General features: G+C 37.4%; 1 protein-coding gene across 1 annotated transcript in view; it reads left to right on the plus strand.

The window, feature by feature from the left end:
• Positions 1–18,761, plus strand: part of LOC124172788 (sorting nexin-4-like) — a 39,263-nt gene extending 20,502 nt beyond the window's left edge. The window contains exons 6-10 of the mRNA XM_046552278.1: positions 2,146–2,283; positions 4,957–5,167; positions 6,602–6,734; positions 9,407–9,521; positions 17,655–18,761. Coding sequence (XP_046408234.1) covers positions 2,146–2,283; positions 4,957–5,167; positions 6,602–6,734; positions 9,407–9,521; positions 17,655–17,705 — 648 coding nt within the window. The 3' untranslated portion in view covers positions 17,706–18,761. The remainder of the gene's footprint in view (positions 1–2,145; positions 2,284–4,956; positions 5,168–6,601; positions 6,735–9,406; positions 9,522–17,654) is intronic.
• Positions 18,762–19,316: the final 555 nt, after the last annotated feature.

Below are 19,316 nucleotides of genomic sequence, written 5' to 3' on the forward strand. Positions count from 1 at the left end.
ATCCTTTTTTCTTATTACCTCAAAAATATCTTGATAGTTATTTCGACTGTAATATCCAAATGGCGACGCCGACTTCTTAGCTCCTCAACTACACAGTCTATCAATAGCCACTCTATGAATTCAGTCACATCAATATCTCACTACACAAAATTTGGTACCACCAAGCATCCTGTAAAGATAGGAATAATGACATTGCTGTATATCATAGTAGTTGAAAATCAATACTCCACTTCATCTAACTAATCCATCTGAGGAGTAAACGATTTGGTAAATGAGGTAAATACTGAAGAAGTGCATTAGATTTAAGGAATATAGTCTTTTATATAATCCATAAAGTTTTGTACCTACCATGCATGGTATCAAAATGTAATGATGGAATTCAAATTCTTCGAGGTATTCAGTTAGATAGTTGGAATAACAGCAAATGTCGGCAGGCAGCGAGACCACTCCAGCTTGCACTTCTGACTGTCCACCACGAAAGCACCGCAGACGCTATATGAACGGTCTCACACATAAAACTAACAGATTATGGGACTGAATATAGATAATTCACACTGTGTGTGCGTCCAACCAGAGAAAGTTGCAAAAACTACCCATTACGAAACGATGTGGATACATGTTTCTGACTGTGTCACTCTAAATGTGACATTAGAAGAGTATATGAAAGGCTTCAAGCCAATCCATAAAAAATGCCCACTAATTGGTAATAACTATCACCTACGACTTTGTTTATATCTCCATAAACATTGAATCTCCCAAAAATACGAAGTAAATAAGAAAATTGCTGATAAGTTGAAATGAATTACCCACGTAGTCCGTCCACTATGTAACTTTGTAGTATACTATAAAATGTAATGAGCCCATTCTCGTTATTTCTTGCTATGTTTTAGAGGACATATATTTAGGAAAAGCCACGGCATCAAAATCAGTTTCGTGCATTTTTGACATAATTATAAACTTTAAAAACTACCAACTGGGTCCATTGGACCCAGCCCGTCGTTCTAGGGTTAAATAGATTATTCTGCACACATTCTGTTCAATGAATTTTTCTGTATGACATTGCTGTCTCATTTATATGATCTGAATCTCATTTATATGCACTCTCTCATTTATATAGCTCTTGAATATTTAATGAAGATTAAATATTCAAGATTTAATATTCAAGTGCCATGCGGAACTTTTTCCCATAGCCAGATTGGGTCGACCGAGGTATCAAAATTCTTCCCTTTTGCGAGAGCACTGAGGAGGACTTCCCGTCTCAAACATTTTTACTTGTATTTTTTTTTGGATGCTCTAATGTGAGGCCTTCCTTCAACTATTGTCTACGTCAGACCATGCCCCTTGGCATGGCCTTTTTGTCAAAGCAGTGTTATCCTGTCTTTTTCTTAGGATGCTAAAAAGGCTTCTCTTTTTGTCCTCTATTCTCACCTGTTCCTGCTTATGTATTCACTTCCGCATAAGGAATGTTTCCACTCTTGACTTTTAAGCTGTTGTCTAAGTCCAATACTAGCTGCTGTAAAGATACAAGCTCCATCTGAGCTTGGCAGTGTACTTTCCATATTTACCATAATTTTCTTCAAGTCCCTGTCTTGGTTGTGATTGCTATTTCATCAGCAATATTCAACATTGGTACATACTTATTTTTTCCTCTTGGATTAGTTGCTAGACTTCTAGTGATGAGGGCTTGAAAAATGATGGGGAACACAAAAAAAAACTCCTGTGTTTTTTTTCCTTTCCTTATTCCTCCTCCTATACTTATACTTTGCACTTCATATTGCACTTATTACTACACGCTTTCTTTTATAAATGCCTATCTTAAAAAAGGGACTGAATCCAAGTAAGTTGTACCATAGGAAAGTTTGGAGCAGAACTAGCCTTAATACAGAGTTAAATGAGCTCTTGGGCGTTTACTATGTTTTAGTTTGAATATTTTATAGAATACTGTATTTTACTTTTTAGTAAGGTGCTTCTGTATCCTACATTAGATTGGTGTCAGCATTAATCCCAATAAACTTAATTTGCTCCTCTATATTGAAGTTAAGATTCTTTTCACGTATTGGATAGGTTTTTTTATCCAACTGAATCTTGCTCATGAAGATAAACAGGTGAATTTAGTGTTGGGCAAAATTTTACTGTCAATTGCAGAGTCACTTGGGAGAGCTGTTGAGGGTTCGTGCGAAGCTGGCTGGGAGTCTGTTCAATTTGCACCGACTGCACGCCAACTACGGCCGTGTGTTCAGCGAGTGGAGTGCCATTGAGAAGGAGATGGGCGATGGATTGCAGGTGACTATGCTCCATTATTGTTATTATTATTATTATTAAAGTATTCTACCGATTAAGGTAGGTTTCCATGTAGTACTTGAGAAGAATTCCGGGAGCCTCCCCTTACATCATGCACTTCCCTCCTCAGTGCACAATAAGACCTACTACCCTTCACTCTATCTAAAAATGCTATTCTTTTCCGTCCTCTCCCTCGTTTACCTAACATTCTACCCTCTAACACTGTTTTCAACATTATGCTCCACTATCAAGGGAAAAAATATGCTTCATTTCTTAATTATGCAAATGGATTTTATTATTGTATGTTTTAATTTTCCCATCAACGTCCACACTCAAGAGTGCAGAGATGAGTTCAGTCCATTGCAACTAGACAGAAAAGTATTTCTCTGCAATTTGTATGATTTTATTACATTCTCGAGTTTTTTTTCTCTTATTTAAGCTTAAAAAAGTGTCCTTTAACCGTAACAATCCTCTTTGTGTGCTACACTGTTAGTGCCTTTTTCTAAGTATTCAATTTACTGTATCTCGACTGAGAAAATTATTTTTAAAAGAATGCTGTGCAGTTTGGTTTAGAGAAAAAGGGAAAAAAGTGTGAATTCAAACTTTGGCGAAACTACTTCAGATGATAAATTAAATACACCAAAGGATGAAGTCCGCCATGAAATAATATTTCACTTAGTCGGGATTCGAACCCAGATCTCCCGATTGCCGCTCCCAGTTCCACCACCAAGGCATTTTCTCAGAGCAAACTTCGGGATGGGTTTTACCAAACAAGATGTTGACGTCACAAGTCCACACTGTGGCACATGTAGCGAGGGTCGTGCTTACTAAGCCACTGCCGGGGTGAAAAACCCTTATTTTCACTCACTTGTTCCTACAGTGCTTTGAAATTCGTCGTCGCAGACCAGCGACAAAATAAGGGTTTTTCTCCCCGACAGTGGCTTAGTAAGCACGACCCTCGCCACATGTGCCACAGTGTGGACTTGTGACGTCAACATCTTGTTCGGTAAAACCCATCCCGAAGTTTGCTCTGAAAAAATGGCTTGGTGGTGTAACTGGTTAACACGCCTGAGCGGCAATCGGGAGATCTGGGTTCAAATCCCAGCTAAGTCAAATATTTTTTCATGGCGAACTTCATTCTTTGGTGTACATATTTAACTTTGCACGCGTGTGTGTGACTGCATACAAAGTCACTTTTTCCTGCAGTGCTTTGTACTTCAGATGAATTTATTCTGTGATATGTAAAACACAAATTTTTGCCATGCCAAATGGCACCACTGGGCATAAGCCATAGCAAACCTCTATGTGTATGCCATTTTGCTTGCGTGTGATTCATGATGATAACAATTATTCAACAGTCCAACAAAAAAACATCACTGGGAGGTAGTAAAAGTCATCCATACCGTTCTCCTAAGCTTTAAATGTTATGATAAGGAACCATCACCAAAATCTTTTCAGGCAATAATTATCCCACCATTAACCCTTTCCCCCGGATGTTGGGTGGAGCCAATGGGAATTTTCAAACTCATAACAACTGACTTTGGGTATAGCTGTAGTGGATTTTTCAAGGCAAACGACCAGACATCGGCTGTGGCCGATGCGAGGGAAGGGAAGTGACCGCTGAGGTAGGAATTGTCGGATGCATTCAGGGTTGGCCTGAGACCCAGCTTAGCAAGTACTTCGGGCACTCCTCGGCAATTAAGCCCAACCCTCCCACTCATTTAAGACCTTTCTCACCTCAGGAATCCATTGCAATGTGGTTTTATTTTCAATGGGTTTTTCAGTGATATATTTTATTGCATATTATAATGTTTTTATACTTTGAAATGAATTCTTCGTTTTGTTCTGTGCCCAAGCAAATTTTTAATTGAAATTTTAGCATTAAAAATGACGGGCTTATGGACTTATAGCCTCATTACCTTATATTTACTAACTTTGTTGTTATTAATGCTGGAAAGCCATTTAAAATTCCACAATACTTAAAAAAACATCAGTAATTCTTTTAGAAGAGTAAATTATTGAAAATCAACTACAATGTTTGGTTGAAGAAAACACTGGTATTAAGTTGACCGTAGATTCGTGCTATGATAGGTTTAGAGGTTCTTGATTAGTGGCTGGGGTAAGGGACAGGTGCCCCATTGAGCTGGTTCCCAAATCTGAGGGACCAAAATACGCCGGCAACTCACCCCCAAAAAAGAGCTCCGTGCAGAGAAGTTTAAAGATTTTGATGATTTATGAGGAGTTCATTCCTCTGAGTATCAAAATACCATTGTGAGAGGAAGGACTCCGTCAATGCCCATGGATATTATATGGCACGGTGGTCTATTTCTGGTTCTTCTTAATATAATGTGGTAAAATTTCATGATAAATATTAATTCTGCAGATTCATAATAATAATGAAAAATAAACAATTTCCGAAACAATATAACTTTGGGCCCTGACAGGTTAGTATTTTTGTGTTTCGTCAGAGTAAAGAATTGTAAATAATTGCTGTGAATACGGTAAACATTTGTAAATGAATGTATGCAAAAATTTAAGTTTTATAAATTAAAAAGGCGATTTAGAAGGGAGATAAAATTCACATTGCTCAAGAAATCTTGTTTTATGATTCATTCTTGGTACAGATTTATTTCAAGAATCAGTGATTTACTTAGTGATTACTCTTCCTTTTTTTAGAAAGCAGGCCATTATCTGGACTCCCTAGCTTTAGGGGTGGACAGTATTTTGGAAGAGGAGGAGCTAATTGCAGATCAGTTCAAGGAGTACTTGTTCTACGGTGCTGCCCTCCAGAGCGTGTGCAAGAGGAGAGAAGCTCTGCAGCTGGAAGTGGAACAAGCCGAGGGCCTCGTCTCGGCCAAGAGCCAGGAGAAGGAGAAGGTTCAGCTCGGTGAGATCTATGGAAACATTGACTTGCTTGCCTCTCTTGCGTGTGGGTCTCCTTAACATAGGATTTAACCTGTTACATGAAAAGTGCGGAGTATGGTTGTCTGTGGAGGAGAAGTCTATCCCTCCTACCGTTGCCAGTGTTGTACGCATTCTGCCCATCAATAAAGTTCTACCTCGGGTGAAGCAGAAATTCATTCTTATGATAGATACACCTTGCTGGAACATAAATCATAATTGCCTGTGGTAAATCAATGAGATATTGAACAATGTGGATCTGAATCCAAAAGAAGAGCCTGGGTCATTCCATGTCAACTCAACCAATTGTTGGGGGATCCCACGCCCACCATCTCAGATTTTGATCATTTTTTCCCTGTTGTTAGTTTCAACCTTAGTTAAGAAAAATCCAAAATATTAAAGACCCATTGCAAGTATTTTCCAAGATATGAGTGTTTGAAGTCAATGAGACACACACAAAAATTCTGCGCACCAGTCAAATTATTCAAAACTACCATATTTGTGCCCCTGTAAAACCTAAACCAAATGAGCGAAGCTACTAAAAATTTTAGAGGCTACAAACATGCTGCTGTAGTTTTCTATAAATGTTCAAAAATTGCACTTTTGACGAATTTCGACAAAAAAGTGACAATTTCAAATACTTGTAAAAATCACGTACATATATCAAATGAAAGCCATAAAAATCTCTGTAAGCATGGTAAAGACCACCAACTTTAAAATAAAGTGAGTTTTTGGGCAATTTTGAATTTATTTGTTGATAAATCTCATGAAAATGCCCAACTCGTCAATCCATAACCACGGGACACGTGGTAAAGACAATGTCCATCTGAATAATCAGCCTTTTAATGTAAGCAGAAAAGGTCCTCACCACTCAGCCTCTATGGTTTATAATAAAGTTCCAAATGCAATAAAATGTGCAGTGAGTGATAATACTTTTAAAAATAAGCTAAAAGAACTGCTACTTAAGAAATGCTATTATAGCATTGATGAGTATCTTAATGACAAATTAATATAATTATGTATGTATTTAACTGCTTATCATTTATTGTAATTTCTATGTAACTTTTGTATATACTTTTCTTCCTTTTTTGACTAAATCCTATGTTATACTTGTATAACCAACAGGAAATTAAATATTATTATTATTATATTATTATAATGTTTTTTGTTGAAAAATGCCACTTTTTCAACTTCTAATTACAAAAAAGGGACACCAATTAGGTGACTTGAGTTTTTTCATACAACTTACACTATCCTCCGTCTTTCAGGAAAATTAAACCTGAAGCTGCTCCCATGATTGATAGTGCTTCTATGATTTATTTTAGTGATGGTTGCTCTAACGCACATTTTTGACAGTGGAATTTAATAATCTTATGCATAACCTGAGTGATTAAATAAATGTGTGTATGTATTCATTCAGGGAAGGTGGGTTTGATGAGTCGCCTCTTTGGCTCTGTGGACACTGACGAGGTGAGGGAGTTGAAGGTGAGCGCTTTGGACCAAAGGATTGAGGAGGGCAGGAGCTCCGTCAAGGCAGCTCGGGACCGTCTCAAGTGAGTCTCCAGTGGCCTTCCCATAGGCCCTCATTCTCTCTAAACTATATGTGAAATTATTGGGATTTTCATTCGTTTGCTCTAAAAATGGTGCCTTATACACTGGCAGAAAAAAAATAACCCATAGCTCATTGGTGTGTGAAAGTGGCTAGGTCAGGAAGGTACTTGAAGACGTCTACTTCCATAATTTTGTCCTCATAATGCTCTCATATGACCGGGAATTTTCAAACTATACACCCCTTGTACCGGGGAAATTAAATAATTTGCATAAAAGACCCAACTACCAATTCTTCCTATAGTTTTACTCGCTTTCCTATCTCCCATGCCTTGCATAAAATGGAGTTTACTCCTGTTGGAGCATTTGTGAACATAGCCAACATATTGGGAATTGAAACTGCTTGAGAGTACAATTGTTCTGGTGGTGCAGTGGGCAAAATGTCTTGCTATGGGCTTGAGGTTCTATGGATCAATTCTTGGTGACAGATAATTGGGTGCTGCATATTTTCCTGACATTAAAAACGTTGCAGAATTTAATATGAGTTCCAGATTATGTGGACTTATTTATTTGTCGAAAGTTAACCAAATTTCATCGGGGAACCCAATCACCCATCAACAAGATTTGATCTGTAGGACATCAGGTCTGTGGAATGGCATGTTACATGCTGCACCACTGGAATGATTATGCTTTCAAGCAGTTGCAGTTCCCAACATGTCAGCCGTGTTCAGATGTTCAACGAGAGAAAACTCAATTCTTTGTGAGATGTAGGAGAAAGCAAAATCAGTGAAAAGTGCAGTCTGTATATTTATCATGCTTGTGAAAAATAATGTATAAAAAGTAATCATCATTTAGTTATTTGGATTTGCATCTCACTTTTGTTATTGTTGGGTGTGTCATGGCATAGTGCAAACTTTTGCTTTCTAGTGTTTTGTTTGGTTAGTGCAGTAAAAACTCTGTAAATTGAGAGAAAATGGACCAAAATTTTAGCACTTCCACACAGAGAGGGTTGCATTAAAGAGGAGAAGGTTACGTAGTGCTAGTTACACACTCTTAGTGCCATTATATCGGCATTTGCTCCACGGGCGAAAAGTGCCACGAGCCGATTTATCAGCTCAAGCATAGACCGGTTTTTTGTTGTAATAATAAAATTTACCCTTTATCCAATGTATCAGAATATTATAATCATCAAATAATTCCTTTTTAGTAAAATAAAAACGTTACATTGATATCTAAAATAGTAACTTCATATTGTTTTTTCATAGAGTGCTACAAAACTTAAATTTAGGTTGGCGTTTTTCGCTAGTCACACCAAATTTTGGTGGCATTGAGAGGGTTAATGGAGTTTTGAATAAGTTTGGCATAAGAAATTTATGCTAATATGTATTATCCCAATGCACTTGTTGAAAGAAACAAATAGTCCAAAGCCATTTTTTTTTAACTCAGCTGATTAAGGTATTGGGAAAACGGGAGACCAAGAAGTAAGTCGAAGCATAACAAAATTCAATTCTCTCTCACCCACCTAGCAGATTTGCCAAAGAAACAAATTTTCTGTGTAGGTCACTTGCACGTTCGTAATCAAGTTAGTGAAGCTTTCATGTACATGCATGATTGACTGCACATGTACCAATAAAATTGATGTAAATACATTTAAATGCTGAAAAAAAATATTTAAAAATTACTCACAACTACCTTTAATTAAAAATGCTTAGTTATGAAGTATTTTGCACTCTGTCTTACTTCTTGACTTCCCATCCAGCCAATCTCCTCCTTACCCAATCCAGTGGTGTAGCGAGGGGGAAGATTTGGGGGATCCGGACCCCCCAACATATAAAAACACAATTTTTTTCCTTCATAAAAGAAAGCAAAATATTGAAAAATCATGAGTTTACAAAAGATTTCTTTGAAAAATGTGTTTTTTTTATTATGAAAAGTGTTGAAATTAGTTTGAAACACTCTACTTAGTACCCTGTTTTTTTAAACTTTTCCTCCCTGGTTTAGGACCCCTCCCCGAACGAAAATCAGGACTACCCCACCCTTATCCAATCCCTTTAACTTGGTTAGGAAAGAGTATGACCTTGGGCCATTTTATTTCATTTGATTAGTGCACGGCTGAAGAATGGTGGTAAATTGATGTGCTTATAATGATTGTCATAATGCTGGCTCCAGATTACAAGAGAACATTCATTCACCTGGAAAAACTCCAGGAAAATATAAGAGTACATACTATCATAAGAAACCCATCAATAACAAGAGTAATTAAAAGTGTGATACTTATTCAATTTTGATGAATTTAATTTCTTCCAACCACTATAAGTATCTCTTGGACTCATCTCATTGATGGAGGGCCAAGTTAAAGTTTAAAATGTAATTAGAATTATATAATTAATGAAAAAATTATTGGAAATTGTCATAGTCTACTATTAACATTTTTGCAGTGGTTCTTTCATAAAATTTGTTATTTAAAAATTTTTGTGCAAAGCTAAGTTTTAGAAAATATAACATTTATTTTGGTGTTACGTTCAAATTAGAATTGCACATGTGCAATTCTAATTTGAATGTGGATTCTAATTCTCTCAATTGAAGTTTTTGCCTTTCAGTTTTTAGTGTTGTTACTTGTGAATGGTGACATATTTTTAGATTCTCAACAATTAAGGCATTCTCTATTTCTTTTCAGCACTTTCTCAGGGAAGGCTCTAGTAGATATTGATAGATTCCAGGCACAGAAAGCAATTGATCTCCGTGAAACTCTAGCCTCTTTTGTTATCCTTCAGATTAAAATGTCACGCAAGGTAAGTTTAATATCATTGGGGTAGCCCACCATTTTGTTTGGGGGGTCCGGACCCCCTGGACCTCTCCCTAATATTCATGTAGAATTCGGCCGTAAGAAATAGTGCATAAACCCTACCGTGGTGGTGCCTGGAAAACTTGCGCCAATCTCACGGGGTATGTCAGGCACTCCATTTATAATTCATAGATTATATGTTGAATTTTAATCATTCCTTTAATTCAAAACCATGAATATTTTTTTAATAATATAATATCTTGTTTTACTTCATTTTTAAATACATTGTTGGCTACATTTAGGTTTTTACGTTGATTTTGTGGGAATGGCCGGTATCTTTCATACATATTTTGCTTTTGTAACTGCTCAGGGAAAATTGTTTGCTTTGCAACTGCATTGGAACACTTTTGAAACTCAGTTACCCCACCAATAATAATTGAAGTTTTCGAAAACAATTCAAATGTAAAAAAAAAATCATTCTTCGCCTAAATAACGAAAAAGTGGTTGAACTCAAATACAAAAAATATCAAGGGGACATAATAATAAATAAAACAATTATACAACATTAACATTATTTGGGGTAACAGAGTTACCACGTACAGTCACGGAAGGGTTAACGACAGCTCACAACATCAACAGGTTGTTTTTTTTTGGCCCGCAGACAAACTGGAAGAGTCAGCACTGATAGATTACTTAGACCTTCGCAAGTGTTCACAACAATTGACGTGGAAACCAGAAAAGTATGACACACGAATAGTAAATAAAAACAAATTCAAGAAGAATGTGAAGGTTATGAAGGCTAAAAACACGGCTATAACATTGCACAATAACTCAGATGACGAAATTAAAAATATATTGATCATCACAAAATACGTGCAATCTGCATGAGTCCGAATTAGGGATCGCTAGAAATAAGTATTTGAATCTCAACTTAGACAAGGAAGGAAATTTTCATTCGCTATTAGAACATGTTGTCAGTCGAAAGTAAATCAATAATAATGACCCTAAAGGGAAAAATATTTACTCAATGAAATTAAACAAATGAAAAGTTGAAATTACATCCCTTGGGCATAATAGAGAAACACGAATATGTACCGGAACGCTAATAATTCAGCAGCCTCCACACTTAAGCGTCATTTAATTAGCAATTTAGAGGCTATCGCTAGCTTATATCATTCTTAGATCACCGTAGCGCACACAAAAAGCTTAGAATAATTACACCATTACTTGGGAATCTGAATCAAAACTCATATAATATCATTCGCCACACGATTGTATGCCTTCGTATGCTCATTCAAGAGAAACAAATGCCTGCCTGAGGCGACGGCAACCGTAATACCAATACTGAAATATTGAATATGCACCTAAGTATTTCTCTCGATGTATTTTGGATAGTAACACATCACAGTAAACATAGTAAATATCCGTTCCGACAAAAAAGTTTGGCACGATCACTTCACAATACAGAAAATGTCATCAACCTCACGAAAATGCAATTAGAAATCGAGCGAAGTAGTGCACACTAACCTCAAATATCTACTTTAGAAAACACCACAAAGCACTATTTCATGCACAGAAGTATTCATAAACTTAAATTTACAAATGGCACCCATACGCATGAGGTTAAACTGAAACAATAATCGTAATTATTAAACACGAATACAGTAGAACCTCGGTTATACGACCCTCAGTTATGCGATGACCTCACTTATACGCCGATTTTTTTTGGTCCGGTGAATAACCCCATATGAAACCATGTATTTCCAACCTCAGTTATGAAACTTTTCACTTATACGACGAACTCGGTTACGAAACGTATTTTTCCAGTCCTATGAGATAAAATACCTCACTTATACGACTTTTCAGATAACTGCTCTACGAGAAGATTGCGGTACGCGCGCCGATTTTAGTCACAGGAGCAGGGGTAGTATGTATGTGCTCATCACATAAATATGTCAATGAAGAATACTAAGTTTTAATAATGAGCGATGCTGTTTATTAGATATTAATTTTAACTGCAGTAGATGATCGTTAATACGGAATATCTTTCTCTAACGGAAGATTGCCTAGAATTTTCCAAGGTTATGTTTTCCGTCGCCCCAGCGAAATAACACCTAAATGCGCCGTTAAGAATCCTCCCGTACCAAAAATTTGGCTTCCAAGGTCATCCAAAAGAGATTATCGTATTTGCAGTGTAGACGTAAGTCGATGGTGATTCAACACGATGGTAAAAACAGCATGCATGGTCTCATTCCGCGGGCTAATCCCGCATCCGCGGGACGAATTGAGCCGGGGGAAAGTTGCTTACGCGGCGCGCCGATCAAAACTGACCTAACTTGTATCTCAGTGGGTTTAAATGAAACAAAGTTGGACCTTGAGTAGCTATTAGCTTGAGTCTGCCTGCTGGCAAGCGTTTATTTTTTTACTGAACGAGAGTTAGTACGAATGTCCTCGGAGAATAACTCGCGTCGTCAGTAGTAACGTAATTGTCGTGCGCACGCGACATGAATTGACGGATCACTTCATGACGCTGCATACACATTTAAGGGATCTTGCCAGGTTGTCAGCTGACCAAAGATTAAGAGTATCTCAATCAAGTTTTAAAATAAGTTTTATTTCACAACGGCAGTTTGTACACCCAAGTAGTGAAATAAGGCGGGGAGTGCAAATCTTCTCGAAGCAGAGAGAGAATCGACTGTCTTAAAGGGGGGCTTCTTATTGGTTACGGCTTACCGTGGGTTTCTCTTCAGGATGGCGGAACTAACCCGCAATAACTAACACCGAACCTTGATGATGATGAACTCCCCCTGTCCTTCTGTGCACTTCCCTTTTATTCTATATCGGCCCAAGCTGGAAGGGGAGGGCCTCCGCTAGGCGTCCACACCTCCAAGATTAGAACCGAAAGTTGAACAAATATGAAAGGGCACATCATGACACAAGGCAACGGAATCCCACGGGACTGCGGGGAAAAGCAAAATAGAAATAGCTCCCGCTACAAATTGGGAAACGAGGTTAAGTTGTGAAAACAGGCAATGCTCTCTCTCTCTTCCTCCTTCCGGCAAACGGCACTCATACACACCGCACCTTGTGCTCACAACATAATCATTAAAGTCAAATTCAAAAACGTGAAAGATAAGGCAGTTCCTTTTGACTCTGGAATGACTTATAACCATTATACCGAAGTACATAAAGTGTCCGGTGCTGTGATCAGATATGGGGAAGCAAAATATTACGTAAAGATGAGTCACACGGCTTGTGAGTCGAAGTTCCCGGCGCTGAATTTGCGTAAGAATGCCGACAGAGAAGCTATACCCGGTAGATTCAATCTACTATTGCTAAAATTTCACGGGAAAATTCTTTTTTAGTGCGTAAACATTTTTGAGAGGGGAGATTTTTTCGAGCTCTTAATATATTTTTGTTCAATTATCACTGACGGCAGTTGCGCGGTTATTTCAAATGCTCACTAAAAAAAAGTGATCAAAGCACCGGAAAAGTCTTACAATTAGTCACAGAATATCCCGGATACCAGTGGCGCAACTAGGAATATGCTATGGGGGTGATGGTAGTACCTGAGGGGCGCCCCCCCTCCTCCCCCCCCCCCCCCCCCCCCCCCGAGGCATCGGGGATTCCCGGAAAATTTAAAAAAAGAGCATGCCTGTAAATATGTTTTGCATCATTTTGGCCCCTAAAATTTAACTTTGAGTAGATGCAGTTGTTGTTTATCAAAGCTAGACTTTTGTTTTGAATTTTTTTTTCAATTCTCTGCGGCTTTGGAGGGGAATCTATCCCCTCATCGACCCACCATAATTACGCCACTGCCAGGTGCTCCATATTATCTATGGCATGGTATTTAGAGGGAGGAAACCGACAGCTGGGGTCATTTTCGCCATGAAGTAAGGGAGGAAGTAAAGAAACCCTGTGTTGGAATTAGCCAGGTTGTAACAACAGGCTTAACCAGGGCTTAACGTTCCATCTGCCGGACAGAGTGTTGCACTGGAAGTTCTGTCCACACTACTTTCAAGCAGGGATACAGCCATCTCTGAAAACTTTCTGCCTCGGCCATGACATGAACCCTGGTCCATAGGGTGTGAAGCCTTCGTGATGCATTAGTGAAATTTTGCTCTAGTTATGGGGTTAATTTGAATGACTTTCCTTAGGTATTTCATTTCTTTAATCTACAATCTTGGGTTTGCCTATAGGTGGTAAAATGAATTTCCTGAAACTGCTTTTTATGAGTCAACTTTTTTCAAAAATTGGCTTCTCTGTGAACATTTAGTGTCATCATTCCGAAATCTCTCCAGTATGATAGCCTTGCAGATCAGTACCAGAAATGCTAGATGTTCAACCGCGGATAATGTTGTTCAGGAATGTAAAATTATATTTCTCTTAAAGTAACACATCATCTGTGGTGTTGCTTGTGTGAAAATAAGATTATTAGGCTTCAATTTCTTGCCTCCAAATGAGTAATTGCATCCTGGAAACAAACCGGCCCCTAAAGGAAAGGATTTCATGCTGAATACCGAAAAACCTCACATATGAAACTTCCTCACTTATGAAACTTTTTTTGGTTTTCCGCTGAAAGTTTCATAAGTGAGGTTCTACTGTAGTTCCATGCAGTGCAATGCTTAAAATCCGCAAAATACAAACCGACAGGAACTCAGGGAAACAGAAAGTCATTAGAGCTCACGAAAAAATCATTGTCAACTAAATAAATCAATGGAAGAAAGATAAATATGCAATAACACGGTATATTCTACGCTCTTACCTTTGAGAAGAACATATATTTACGAACAAACGAAATATTTGTGGGGCGTAACCAAGGACAATAATAGCATTAAGTGAAGCTCAATTTCTCCGAGAAGCAGAAGTGGCGCGCCGCTCAATTTGTCAAGAAACTTTTGGAAACCACTGTACCTGCTAGTAGATACTGTCTGGGGTGAAACTAATGGATACAGTCATTTCTATCAAACATATTTTAAATATAATTAATATTATAATTCTATTATTTTGAAGCATAAGTTGTCCATGAGTTATGAACAAGATATAATCAAAGACTGGGTTTTGTGTTAGAAATGACACATATAATATTGAAGGTTCACTGGTTATACAAATGGGTGTTTAACCACCAACTGAGGTGTTGGCTCTAAATTCTTAGTGAAATTATGAAGCTTCTCTACTTAGCATGAAGGAAATTGTTGGAATGCCAGCCAATAATCATTTACACATACATATCATTACTAGGGATGGTCAGATCGGATACCTCGGATCCAAATATCTGCGGATATTGCCCTTACCAGATCCAAAGTCACTGAAGACATCGGATCCAAAATTTTTAATTACAGTACTCTCATTATTACAAAGTTCACGGGACCAAAAAGCTGGAGGTTCGTCATAACGAAGTTTTTTCTTTTAGGAATCATCGCAAGAAAAAAAACATACTTTTTCAAAGTTTTTTTGTCTTCAATCTCCCGCCCTTATAATCTTCAGAGTCAAGTTTATAATAAACGCGATTAATTATGCGCAAGTCCTCAATATACGGAGAAGATGCTTTCTGGGATCTTGCTTGTTAGTCGATAAACCTATACATATAAGGCATCAAGGAGAGTGGTTATCCTGCAGAATGCAACACTGCATCACAATCGTGCGTTAAATCACGATTTTGACGAATGGATCCAGCTTGCAGCTTGAACAGCTCCTGACTTCACACGGAATTAAATGAAACTTTGTTCAGATTATGCCTGAAGTGCGAGTTCCTCTACACCATGTCGTGTCACATCACCAAACTCCAAAGGCACCAAATTTGAAATTTTGGGCATGCTTGAATTTTTCAAATATTCATATCTTTGACAGTTTGTAAATCCAATGTGCATGGGAAGAGGACTAACTGTACGTGCAATTTACGAGCGTTAATGATTGGGTCACCATGACTCCACAGGAATGAAGCTTATTATATGATGTTCCGTGCATATTGAAGTATCTCCTACTGAAGAAAGAACCCAAATTGATGGTCTTGGGCACAGTACAAGAAGAGAATTTACAAACACAGAAATCTGTTAAGCATAGATCTTAAACATAGATCAATGATGATAACGTAGCATAGTGTATATCCACCTAAATGCTGTTGCTTCTTCATGGAACTTCGTAATAAAGTTAATTTTGTAACCACCTGGGCTGAGCTTCGGAATTTTGTAATAACGTTTCTTTTACTAAAGATTGGATAGGCCTTTCTGTCGGGACCAACAAATTGCTTCATAATAACGAGAACTTCATAACAACTTTTTTCATATTAACGAGAGTCTACTGTAATGCTTTAGCAAATGCAGCATCCCGTAAGAAGAAGAAGTGGAAAGAGTTCCTATCCTCTCTTCGTACCCACCGTTGCTCTGTGTTGCTTGTCCTACTCATGAATCATTTTTTTTAAACCTCTCGTATGGGTTAGGCAACAGAATTTCAGCCATGGAAAACTTTAAGGCAAAGTATGCTAGGCACATAGAGTGAGTCCTCTTAAGAGATAAAACAACCATCAGAGGAGTCTCAGCTCCGTAGGATAATAAACGTGTCAAAAGTAACTACATTGCAGATATCAAAAAACCCTCTCTTCCCTTCATCAGCCTCTGATGTTTTTTTTTCCTTTCTGAGACCATGCAAACCATAAATCATTATCTTTGAAGGAAAATATCAAGTTACACGAGAACATTGGAAATGTGTTTCATACCTACCACTTCTCACCCAAAGACCTTTTTTGTCCTACCTTCTTGAATTCTCCTTTTCTGTTGGGCAAATAATAGGTGAGTGATTTGCTTGGCCCAAAGATATCACGATAGCTTTTAGCAATGGTATGAAATGCACAAGATTGGCTAAAGAATAAGACCAAACACGATGCATTTCTAAGAGTATTCACATTTTTTAAGCTCTAATTGATTGACCCAAAGTTTTTTAGTTACAACGAGACTATCCCCATATTCAGTATTGTTCAAACAGCACAATTTTCAAAGAACAGCGTAGCATTAGCACCCTCAAATAAGACGAGACAGACTGGATACGCCAACTGCATGTATCACATAGCTCGACCAGCTTCACTTTGTTGGCAATGACGTCACAAACTAGCCAGATCTGAAATGTTTGTCCTTGATTCCCTCATCAGTAGCCTCATTACTTGGAAGACAGAGGGTGCACACTCCTTCCCCTCTACCTCTCCTTTAGCACATCTGCTGCCCACCTCTTCCTCTCACTGAGCAGTCGTTTCTTTTTGCTTCCGCAGCTCTTCACACACAACATCAATGCTATTCTTAACATTGCTGATTGTGTTCCAGATAATGTCGTTAAATGTGTAGAAACATTTTTATTGAGATAAGGAGAACTCAATGTATGCCATGTTCGTGCACTGTGGCATGTAACTGTCGTGATGAAATGATAAATCTGCCTCGCCACAGCTGAAAGATTTGCAGGTGAAACACGGATTACACAATGCGATGATAAAGTAATGAATTTCAGGGGAAATGTTTGTGTGGAAAATTAGAATACAGTGGATTGGTTTATGTGCAGATTGAAACCTATTTTCACCGCCAAATGCATGGGTAATAGTTTAGATACTGAGTGTGTAAATTTTGTTTAAAAAAAGTAACTTGAAAGTTTATAAAAATGATTTTTAATCATTAAAAATATTAAAATGTGTATGACAATCTAAATAGCACTCCTTTGATCATATTTAACTAGAAGAAACTTGAATAATTACTTTGCTTTATGGCAGGCAATTAAAAATGAATTTGAATCTGAAAATATCCGAAGATCCGACATGTGAGATAAAGTATCCGGATCTGGATCCAAAAAAAATTCTGGAGCCGTCCATCTCTAATCATCACCCTATTCGTTTTAACAGGATGTTTATGATTTTTGTATTTTTGTCTTTTCTCTTTGATATGTAATACACTTTAAGAACTTTGTTTTCATTTGCTATGAAATTGACTGCCAAATTTCACAGGAATGAGTGAATAGTAACCCAAAATTTCTGTCTTGCTAATTTACATTAATATTCTCGGTAATTTTTAAACTTTTGCTGCTTATTAGCATGCTACTATTGTTTTGTTGTTTTGTTTCCAAAACTCTTTGGTATTTTATCAGCCATTCTCTTTTGTTTAAGGGGCTTCAAACTTGGATTCGAATCTGCAAGTGCCTCGAAAGCATACCTTGAAATATTTATTCCATCTGATGAACTCAAGACTCTCATTACAATGGATTTATTTGCTGAACCAGATGTAAGCTTAAGAAGGGGCACCTTTTCAGTCATCTGTATACGTGAACTATGCATTTACTTCTCTTGGTTGCTTGTATGTATGTGAAGAAGAGATAATGCAATTCATATCCATTCCATTATTCTCACTTTAAAAGTATTTATTTGTGTGACAGTTGTCTCATTATTCTTATTAATGGCAAGGTAAAGGCACCTACATGTATTCTGTATTTCTCTTAATTCCACATAATAGTCATTAATCAGTGATATTATATTTATTCACTTGTATCATAAGGAGTCACTGCTTTTGTCCACAATTTATCAGTTGTGTACTTTGAATTCAAATGCTATAATCTATCAGTATGAGGTTATTGGCAATGTGATCTATTGGGTCAATGTGCCCTTTGGTTATTTTTTTGGCATTGATGTGAACAACTATTGGGTGGACAGTAGCTAAGCCATAAAAATGAGAATCATGCAAGCTTAGTGCATATAGATGGTTGTGATATGGTCCATAGTGCTTCGTGATGCTCATCTGTATCAGACTTTAGCAATCAAGTGTAAAATTATTGTAAATTAAAGTATGTAGCTTCAAGCTCATTGCAAATGGCAAATGCTTACGTTCAGCTCTAATCTATTTTTGTATATCATGTTATGCATTGTTATATATTTTCCCAACATTTAGATGATTTTTCATAAGTAGTTCCAGTAAATTTTCCTCTCGTGAATTGCATCAGGAGAGGAGGCAATAATCTCAGCATTTTATAAATGAGTAAATATTTTCAATGTATCTCTGTGAGTTTAACTCAAATACTAGGGTCCACCCAGACAATATTCCTTTTTCTCTCCAGAGTGATAAATGTTAATAGATGAGTAAGTATGTATTTTTGTTTAATTTATCACAATTTGTGTACTTATTTTTTGTCTTAATTTGTGATGAATTGTCTTTAACTTATTTTGGGATGTTTGTTATGGCTTGTTTTCATGTTATAAGTGAATTAAATGTTTAACTGCAAATACCTGTCATAATCACTGGTGAAGTACAATTGCCAGGATAGTTTTTAAGGAGAAAAATCAAATCTCACATATTTATAGCTGAATGTCTTGTTAAGTTACTAATGTCTTATCTGGTATTCACAGAATCAAATTGTCAAAAATGAAAAGTAAATAATGGTTAATACATATACATACAGTGGCGGATCTATTGGGGGGGCCAAAGGGGCTATAGCCCCCCCTTATATCCAATTTACACTAGATAGAATGGTAATTTTTTCCGACCCTCATCACTGCTGGAATTTGTAACTCCACGCCCCCCCCTTGTCCCTACCCTGGATCCGCCACTGTCTACATACATATGTACTACCCTGCAAGGTGCCTCAATAGGTGTGTGGTGGGAATGTTAGGATACCTGTGGTTAGCAAAAAAAAAGGAAGTTTTATGTAAAAAGTTCCACTTAGCAATTTTTTTGAGTCCTTTACTGTTCAGGGGGAAAATGAATTCCTCTACCTAACCATTCAGAAATATATCTCTCTTAACCCTTCTAGTGCTATCCTTCTTCCCGGGGTGCAGTCG

The sequence above is a fragment of the Ischnura elegans genome, chromosome 1, assembly GCF_921293095.1.
Source record: "Ischnura elegans chromosome 1, ioIscEleg1.1, whole genome shotgun sequence".
Taxonomy (NCBI): domain Eukaryota; kingdom Metazoa; phylum Arthropoda; class Insecta; order Odonata; family Coenagrionidae; genus Ischnura; species Ischnura elegans.